Below are 10,399 nucleotides of genomic sequence, written 5' to 3' on the forward strand. Positions count from 1 at the left end.
GCTGAAATCAATAGCTACTTATGGAAACATTTGACATTTGACGCTAGCGACATGAGGAAATGTCATCTCGATTTGAGGAAGTAATGTCTACATAGCCTATTTCTTCTACATCAAACACCCCCCCCACACACACACACACACACACACCAAACACAAAGGTTAAAATGGCTGATTCGTTATTTTTTACCCTTCCAATGTTAAGATTTTAAACAAATAGCAAAAAGCAGAAATTAAAGGCAACGGATCAGAAGACCATTGTGTCAAACGTCTTTCGTGAAGCGACTGCATGTACCCCAGAGGTTGGGGCGGGACGCACCTTACTTTTCAATAAGTTGTCAATCACCTTGGCTTCTACCAAGTGTAGAGAACAGTACAGTTGACAGTAGAGCAATGCAATTAAGACGAAATAATGGTCTATTTAACGCCAGCGCAGGTATAGCAACTAGGCTACGTAATGCAGCCGTCAACAATTCTGCACAAGGGGGTTGGTTGGGGGAATTCGGGGGGGCCCCATCAGTACCTCTTGTATACAGGGCCCAGAATTTGGTGCTACGGCCCTGCCAAGATGCCTTGCTCTGCGGTCAACTGTTACCAACCGATCGTTTAAAAACATGAGCTTCGAGCTAATTCGGTGTACGACACCTAGATGGGCGTATCTCCCTCCCCCCCGACGTCACATCAATGCCCTTTTTTGGTTAGAGGAAATGAGGTGGAGTCAATGTATGACAAGATGGCAACGCTCATAAGCCAAGAGAATCGGATGCAGTTGGAATAACTGAGGTCTGCCCGGATTCTGCATCAATTTTATATACTATCTATAGGAACAGACCATAGCCTAGACCTCCAGTTGCTCTTGTGCCGCCTTCAAAACAGCTAGGAGGTTCGGAAGCTCTTACGTGTCTTTACGTAAACCTTCCCTTCTTCAGAAATAATGGTGTGTTCCTCAATCCTCGGACGACAGCCCTCCGAGTTGCATCCATTTTTCCATTATTTTCCATTCCCATGTACGTCACTTCCGGTCTTGGAGCATTTATAGAGTGGCGAAGTCACGCCTCTTCCGGTAGGGCTCATGGGACCTATGAGATCGAAAAATATGAATGGGTGTCAATGGAGAGAAAATAATTATTTTCTGGTCCCAGTCTTTATATGCCCTGGATTACACATGTGTTGTTTGTGGATTAAAATGATAATTTTTCATGCAAAGAAAACTAAAAATGTTCGTGAAGAAGTTTGATAATTTTAGGTTTTATGTGAGGCCGCTTTGTGAACTACAGCTCTTCGCTGCTCTCGACGCATATGATATACGTCACCACACCCGCCCTTGGAACTCGGCACAGAGATGGCGATCTCTCTGCCCCACTTCACCGCTTTTTCCAAGGGGAGGATAAAAGCATCGAAAGAGGTGAAAACCATTATAAATCGGGGCACGTGCAGAGTTTCAGTTATGCCGATGGGAAGATTGTCGGTCTTCTCCACGCCAGTCGCAGGGAGCGTGACGTCACATACGAGCCGTGTAGTCTTTCTCGTTGTGTTTTCTCTACAGCCTTTATCTGAACAATTGCACAATAAACGGTCGAGCTCTTTGCATGAAAGATTATCCTTTAAATCCACAAACAACATATGTGTAATCCAGGGCATATAAAGACCGGGACCAGAAAATAATTATTTTCTCTCCATTGACACCCATTCATATTTTTCGATCTCATAGGTCCCATGAGCCCTACCGGAAGGGGCGTGACTTCGCCACTCTATAGCGTTCCTGTTCTTTGTGATTGTGTCATGAAATTGGCTAGTCGTTGTTTATTGTTAGCTACATTACACCGGGATTCCACCGGAGGCGTACGCGCCGCGGAACGGCTGCGTCCTCTGCCCTGCGCCCATTCCTACCGGGCGCATAACGGCAGCGTAGCGCTGCCTTGCGAGCCAGCCGTATTCACGCGAGATCACGCGATAATCCTAAACCTAATGTACTCACCTTCCACTCCCAAAACTATTGCAATTAAATGCCACCCTTTGTCCTTTCTGACATTTTCCTTATAAAAAGGATGATTTGGTACTTAAATGACTCCATGTTGCTGAACTTCGACAATGAGTCTCTCGTCGTCCATGTTGCCGAGTATTGTGTTTTATTTTGAAAATTGACCGGATGCTCTATGGCTTTTAATTTTCACTTCACGGCAAAAATAGAAGTGCGACGGAAAGATAGCGCCGCGCCGCAGCACGCCGCTCCTGGGACTCTGCTGAAACGTTCCGCGGCGCGCCCGGTGGAAATGGTCTCATTATTGATTAGAGTGGAAGCGATCAGCAGCGGTGACCGCGGCGCAGCCGTGCCGCGGTGCGTACGCCTCCGGTGGAATCGAGCCTTTAGCCTCTTTAGCAAACTAGCCCGAAAACAACCACAACTTTACATTGTATTGCACGCACAGCAATACCATGCAATTTATAAATTGGTGACCGGAATTAAGCAGCAATGTATTAAAATGACCAACGTGGTACAAATACAAAAAAAATCTCTTCACGAGCGCACCCATTTTGTTGAGAGCTTCATCACTGCTCGGTCTACTCTCAGATTTCCGAAAGATGCAGACAAAAAGGGGGCGTGCCTTCAAGAAATGCCGCAAGAAGGCTGGAGATATTCGACTTTCGACTCAGAAGTCTTGCGTCCGAGGATTGAGGAACACACCATAAGCATGGACCTTTTAGGAAATAAGTGTTCAGGAAACGCCCCTTAGAAGTTCGTATGACATAAAACCGGAAAAACAGATCCTTCTGGAGTTTTTCATAACCACAACAAGTATGGATGCCTGCAGGAACCTCTTTGATGAATCCGATGAATCAGTTATTAGAACTGCTTGCGATGGTTGAACATGAGCGAGAATTAATCGGATGATGTTTATAATTGTAAGCTATAATGCCTCGTTATGCAAATGTTAGAATGGTGTTAAGTTCGCCTCTTCGTGCTTGCTGCAAGTTAGTGATGTTACGGTTTGCGTCGAGGCATCGGGGCGTGTGTCGAGTACGTCGGCTCTTCCCCCAGTGAAGCTCCGCTTCGAGTAGGATTCACGTTGGCGAAATGATGTAGCGTGTGACGTTCGAGGCTTCGCCTCGGGCTACTGCTTCGAAATATGGGTTCAGTATTGGCGGGAGATTTCGACTATAAAGATGTCCTGTATACGATCACAACCTTGTGGTATATTCAATATACCACTAGTCTGTGATTGTAGTATGTATTTTCTGTAGTATCAATCGAAATATCACGTTCATCATTCATCATGGAGTTTGCCAAAAAGAGAAGGTTTTCCCCTGTTTGGGAGCATTTTGATCTAGTTGCTCCAAATAAGGTTTGCCTATTCATAGATACTGCTATTCATTTTAAAGCATGGTTTGGCAAGTAGTAGCATAATGTTTTTTAATGTTGTCTTTTGTATTGGTTGTTTTTGTTTGTATAGGTGAAATGCCTAATCGGCAACAAGCTTTTTGGTTACAATAATAATACATCTTCCATGTTGAGGCATTACCGTGCCCTTCATGAGAAAGAGGAGACACCCACAGCACCTGCTGGGACTTGCACAGGTGCTTTAGGGTGGTCGCTTTTTTTTAATGGATGATGCATTATAAGATGGCTATACCATTAGGTTACTGCTTGTTCACTTGTTTTGTCTCTTTTGCCCAGCTTCCAGGAAAAAGGAACTGGACGAGGCCTTGGTGGACATGGTGGTGAAGGATTGCCAGCCTTTACTGTGGTCAACGACCAGGGATTCAGGGGGCTGGTACAATTACTTGACCCTTCATATGTTCTGCCCACCAGACAGGTATATATTATTATGTTATCATTCATTAACCTACATTATATATCTCTTTAAAAGTCATGCTAAAAAGTGTTCTTGATTTCTCAGGCTTTAAAGGCCATGGTGGAGGAACGCTACCACCAAGGCAAAAGGGAGGCCAAGGCCCTTGTAGTGAGGCTACTGCAGTCAGCCTAACTTCAGATATGTGGACATCCATGAATATGGAGGCCTACCTTGCAGTCAAGGTAGGCCACTTTATTGCAGATGGTGTGCTGAATAACACACTGCTTGGGGTTCAGCATTTCCCACAGAGCCATACAGCCCATAACCTGGCTGAAGCCAAGGGTGCCATTATGGAGGAGTGGGGCATCAGGCACAAGGTGACTTGTGAATTGTATGAACTCTTGAATTGTAACACTCTTTCGGTCTAGTACCACTGCTAAGGTATTATGGCTTGTGCTGCATATTCTTTGTTTTGACCATCCCTTCTCTTTACTATATCATTATCCTGTTGTGACTGTTGTAGCACTGTCCAACTAATATTTTATATGTTCTTTTCTGTGTAAAGAAAAGTCTAGCCCAGATGCAGCAATGCATGGGAAGACCACAGTGTAAGCTGCTGAAGGAGGTGGAGACATGGTGGAACAGCACCTATATCATGTTGGAGAGGCTGCACTCAGAGAGAGAAGCTGTAAGTGCAGCTATGGCTTCTCTCCCTTATGAAGTCACCATGTTTACTCCAATGGAGTTTACCGTAATTAAGGAGTGCCTCGGTGTGCTTGGCCCATTTAATGAGGCAACAATTGAATTGTCTGAGGAAAAGAGGGTGTCAGCCTCGAAGATTCTTCCACTATTGAAAATGGTCTCACTAACCCTCGGTGAACAGCGTGGATCCATCCACACTGACATGGCCCAACATCTCACCAAATCAATACAACCAAAGTTAATGGAACCCCTTAGCCGCTTCCAAATGACCAGTATCCTGACCCTCCCTACTCTCCTGGACCCACGATTCAAAACTCTCGGCTTCCTCACTCCATCCAAGGCTGACGAAGCTGTGAAAAGGCTCACCACTGAGTGTAGTCAAATAATAAGTGAAATACCGGTAAAATCATCTCCACTTCCATCAGCAGCGATCGATGAAGTCCCTTCAACCTCCTCTGGTAAATTCATAGAGAAAATTAGATTTAGTTGTGTTTATTTTGTTATGATATTTAATACATTTTCTGTCTATTTTCCCTAGGTCAACTGTGGCGCCATTTGGACGCAACTGTGCAGCAGTTGAGCAAACAAAGTAATAGTACCACAGCTGATGCCATTGTAGAGGTCCAAGAGAACCGCACATCAAAAGAAATGATGATCCACTCCAATACTGGGAAACGCACCAACTGTTATTTCCACACCTCTACATGTTGCCATTGGAATTTTTGTGTACCCCTGCATCCTCGGTCGCTGGAGCAAATCCTCTTTCTGAATAAATATCATTAGCCAAATCCTGTTTCTGAATAAAATAATTACCGCCCCCCCCCCCCCCCCCCCCCCTCCAAAGTTACACAAAACACTGTCCCCCACATCTCAACCACATTTCCCCTTTTACAAAATCAGTTATATTATGCTGCTGAAAAAAATTCAATAACCCATGTCCACCGACTCTGCCGTCGGTGTGTCAATGTGTGTATTAACCAATGTAATACGCTTCGGATAAAAGCGTCTGCTAAATGTAGTACTGTAGCTGATAAGACATTCTCTTTTGCCAAATGATTTATTTTCTAGCATGAGCTCTGGATACATTTATGAATGGCACACTCACACACATGTATCACTGAAATGACTTCAATTCTCAAATGATTTAATGTTGTATCGACACACGAAGCAAAAATCACATTTTGGGTTGGGTTGTCATAATTTCATTCACCACTAGATGTTCCTAGCGTACTCATTTGAAGCTTCGAGCACGAACCACTTTGGTGGTTCATCTGGCTGAGAGGCTTTGACGTTTCATGAGGCATCATCTCGGCACCACTACTACAAGTTTAATTTAGTCTATCAATGAAATGGGCAGCCATTGTTGTGACGTGATCTCCGAGCGAAAACGATTCGAAAACTCCAAACTCCGACCCAACAGCGGCACTTTCCTCCGAGCTCAAGGTCTGAACCTTCCGGAAACGCCGACCGTTTTGAAGGCGACAAGGTTCCACCCTCAAATAAGGCTCTGCATGCATTGTTTCATTGTTTAGGAGACCGCTGATTGGTCCCACTGCCTGACGTCACGACCCACGGTGCGTATGCAAACTAAATAAAAGTCCTCCGAAACAACAATTTTTCGGAATGAGGAACGAACTCAATTCATTAAACTCATTGAATATAGACAAGACTTATTTCCTCGTGTCGAAGGTTTGTGCTATTTATTATTCATCTCTATGCTATCGATTTAATCTACTTTAACAACATGTTAACCGAATGGCAAAAGGATTCCGCAATGATGTCTAAATGAAACCCTAGACTGAATTATGTATGGTGCTATTTCATGTGATCAATCTTTTTAAATGCGACCCTAATCCCAATCATAAATAAACTTGTAATGCAGGGTGAATTGTTGTTTCGCGTTTATGCTGTCCAAAGCTGACTACTGTGTGCCTATGATCTTTTTAATCCTAGATGTTTCTGTTCATTGCCCTGCTAATCCTGCATCAACCAGCAGAGGGAGACACATCCCCTATCACTTGCTACAACGATAACGGGGAAGCGGTCGATTGGTGAGCATAAGTAATTATTTAACGTCATTCATTATTTAAAAAAATAAATTATGAAATAAAAAAAGCTATTTATTTGGAATTCTGTTTCAACCACGACAACATAGACACACAAATGCTTTCTCTCTCTCTCTCTCTCTCTCTCTCTCTAAGTCTCTCTCACCCTCACTCTCTCTCTATTGAATTCAAATTATTTTATTGGGATTTTAAAAAAAGACTTCTTGCTTTGCCAAAGCAAACATTAAAAAAAGCTATTCAAATATTGTTTACAAGAGAACAAGAAAACATTCAGTATAGCAATAAATGTATTAACAAAAAGAAACATGAGGAAGAGAAGTAGGAAATGCTAATCATGAGGGACATTACTAACTTCTCTTTCTCTCTTCCTCTCCCTTGCTCTCTCCCTCCGTATAATGAAGGTTATTTCCATGCTATTCTTGTCTTCAACTTTGTCTTCCACAAAATCACATTTTATTTAAAAAATGTTAATCACAGAACTACCTCGCTCTCCCTCTCTCTCCACCAGGTACTACCTCTACAAGCTGCCTAATCAGAAGGGCAGTAAGGACCCTGCTAGAGGGCTGAGGTACCTGCTGCTGGAGAAGGGGAGCGAGGGGTGGACGGAGGGCAAGTTCAATGCCAACAGCTCTGCAGGGGCCCCGGGGAGGACCGTTGGACAGCTGTACGGCGGCCACAAGGTCTGGCTCTCTCCATCCATGCCCTCCTTCTGTCTGTAGGGGATGCATGCCTGAGATTGGGCTGAGCTTTTGTTAGGGAGGTTGAATCAGTCTGAATGCACCAAGCTTTGTGTTTTTCTCGGTGCTCTTGTATTTGTTTGTTTGTGTGTGTGTGTGTGTGTGTGTGTGTGTGTGTGTGTGTGTGTGTGTGTGTGTGTGTGTGTGTGTGTGTGTGTGTGTGTGTGTGTGTGTGTGTGTGTGTGTGTGTGTGTGTGTTATATGTTTGTTCTCAAGACTAAGAAAAAAAACGTAGTATATTCGATTTTGCAGTTCCCATTCCTAAAAAGTCTATTCCTGTCCTGTACTCTCTGCTGCTCACCCAATTTTCCCTTATGGGATTATAAACTACACCTTATCTCATCTCATCTTCCTATCTCATCTTAAAAACATGAAGTCACGGTTTATGTTGTCCATGTTTGTGTCCATATTTGGTCAGAACCAGGAAGTGGCGTACATCCTGTATAACGACCAGCCCCATAAACCGACCCCAGGGCTCAGGAACTCTGAGAACACCAAGGGCCACACTAAGGGTGAGGACTACACTGTCAACTTCACAAAAGTATATATCTCTATAGCAACACACTCTCGATAAAAATGTTGTTCCATCACATCATCTATTTTTATTCAAATGTGTTAGTGTTATTGCACTATATTTATGTATAGCTTTTTTTTATTGTGTCCACGGTGTCATAGCAACTAGGAAAAGCTTTTTTTCCTGCCAGTTGACCAAATTCAATCCTTCTTGTAGGCGTGGTTCTGCTTGACAAAACCCAAGGCTTCTGGTTGGTCCACAGCACGCCTAAGTTCCCGCCCCCACGGGCCGATGGCCAGTACTCCTACCCCGCGACTGGCATGAAGAAGGGGCAGAGCTTCCTCTGCGTCACCTACCCACTGAAGCACTTCCAGACCATAGGTGAGAGTAGACCCATTCTGATGTTAGGATGAGAAATGAGGGCGGTACGAAACATAGCAACGCTTCGATGTTGACACATATTTTGAAATAAACTGACATGCTAACAAGTACATTTTCTGTTTTGCGTTTAACTGTGTAGTAATTTCATTGTTATGCGATGAATCATCCTTATTTATTGATTTTTTTTTTAATAATTATTGGCAGCAGACATTGGGGAAGGGGATGGTAGCTAGCAGCTGGTAGATGTGAGTGTGACGATAGCTCCTCTGTGTTTCAGGAGAGCAGCTACTGATCAACCAGCCGACAGTGTACGATTGTGACGTCCCCCCATCCCTCGCCACCGCGGTCCCCGCCTTACTCACTCTTTGCAAGCAAAGCATGCCGGCGCTTCAGGTCTTCCCACAAGTCAAGCCGATGACCAATCGCAGCGTGATTCTCACCTCCCTCGATGGGACCGACTTTCTCAATTTTGCAAAAGGATCTGCTTTTAATAATGGTAAGACACAGGTTTACAGCCAGGAGAGTCTAGTGTTTAAAACCTTACGTATATTCTCTCTGCGTGAACCAAAGATGATGTCTTCACGACCCTCGTCGCTGTTCAGATGGCGATTTGTCATCTGTTGTTCACCTCCGTCATTTTTTACCTCCACTGGAAAATGTTTCATACATAATAATACAAGATGCCCTCACCTCTACTTGCTCATTAATGACATGTCTCTATAAAATTTACTGTCGCTTTGGATAGAAACATCTGCTAAAATAACTTCATAGTAGAAGTTCTTGATGGATCATAAAACTAAAATGTAAACGTCATATGTTAAAAGTACAATATGTAACAAGTGTACGGTGCTACTTCTAAACCATAAAATTGACGGGAAATATCAGCAGAGTTTAGAGCAACTACCAGAGCAGTTGCAATGGAAAGATTGGGACAGCCTGGAGCACAGAAGGATTGCAATAGGGATTCCACATGGCGGCTTTATAATTTGCAAACAAAGAATAAATTCCAAAGATTTTTATAAGCTGATCATCGTGTACGACTCGTCGTCGCTGATCACTGACGAAATAGAATAATTGCGCTTGTCTCGAATTGTAACGTTGCCCTCGGCTCGTCTTGTACCCTTGTGCCGTCTCCCCCAGGCGGACACAACCCTCCAATATTGTTAATTTGGACTGCAGTTCCCATTTTAAAAGCATGGTTACCATGGTTTTAAAATATGTGACTGTATTACATATTCTACCTTTTTAGATGCATGTGTTGTTATAAAACAGAAAATACTATAAATGCTGCAAACAAGCTCGGGTGACCTCACATGGCCTTCATTTAAACTCTCTGCTGCTTTCTGTCTAATGTGGCTGCTGCGACCAGACCTGTACTCATCCTGGGTGGCCCCTACCCTGCAGTCTCACCTGTTGGTCCGGTTCTGGGTGTGCGCCAAGGGTCACCTCCCCTCCAGCTGCACAGGGCCCTGGAAGGTCCTTGACGTCTCGGTCGTGAACCCGGGCCACACAGCCAACATCAACGCCTCCGCAGACCACTCCAAGTGGGCTGTGAGTACCCAGGCGCCTGGGTCTGGGAGCGGGTCTGGGTCTCGGGGCGTTGGGGGTTGGGTGTGTGTGGGGGACATCAACAGGATCCAGGCGGAGGAGAAGCGTGGCGGGGGTACCGTGTGCCAGCAGAACCCTGTGGTTTGGAAGGCCTATCGCAGCTCCGCCCTGTCTTGCATGGATTGTAGCAACGGTACGATGTGTGATGCAGCGGACGTTAACGGCTAAGCTAAAGTAATGACTGTTCAGGCTTTAAACAGCTGTGAAGAGTTCAAAATCTCATTTGCCATTCAGGTGATTGATTTATGCTTTTGTATGAACCATCAAATCTAAAGGAAAAATCATTTATTTTTATTTTTTTATTATTATGATTCAGACTGTATTAGCTGCTAAAGACACTGATCACGGAATTACTAAGTCTAAGAAGCTAATGTTTGTTGAAAGTCAAAATCATGTATTGTAGGCCTACACTGGAGATGTATTTTGTGGCTTGTTCAGGGGTTGTCTTTTTATCCAATGTTGATGTCTGTCTTTTTTTACATATTTTCTGTGATGATTGAATCAGAATAAATATGTTTAGTAAGAGGATGTTTTTGTTTCTAATTTCTAATAATTCTACACAAATTCAATCATTATTTAGAAAAGAAATCATAGACACCT

General features: G+C 43.9%; 1 protein-coding gene across 3 annotated transcripts; it reads left to right on the top strand.

The window, feature by feature from the left end:
• The first annotated feature begins 5,880 nt into the window (after positions 1–5,880).
• dnase2 (deoxyribonuclease II, lysosomal) lies at positions 5,881–10,327 on the top strand. 3 transcript variants are annotated; one of them, XM_060064491.1, is made up of 7 exons: positions 5,881–6,067; positions 6,447–6,544; positions 7,068–7,239; positions 7,715–7,808; positions 8,027–8,191; positions 8,469–8,687; positions 9,561–10,327. In XM_060064491.1, exons 2-7 carry the CDS (start codon positions 6,447–6,449, stop codon positions 9,965–9,967), a joined length of 1,155 nt encoding a protein of 384 aa, XP_059920474.1. In that variant the 5' UTR covers positions 5,881–6,067; the 3' UTR covers positions 9,968–10,327. The 3 variants fall into 3 exon arrangements, with proteins under 3 accessions (XP_059920474.1, XP_059920472.1, XP_059920473.1); XM_060064489.1 differs by having other exon boundaries at positions 6,018–6,182; XM_060064490.1 differs by having other exon boundaries at positions 6,018–6,182; positions 7,721–7,808.
• The last annotated feature ends 72 nt before the right edge of the window (positions 10,328–10,399 follow it).

The sequence above is a fragment of the Gadus macrocephalus genome, chromosome 11 (assembly GCF_031168955.1).
Source record: "Gadus macrocephalus chromosome 11, ASM3116895v1".
NCBI classification, from domain to species: domain Eukaryota; kingdom Metazoa; phylum Chordata; class Actinopteri; order Gadiformes; family Gadidae; genus Gadus; species Gadus macrocephalus.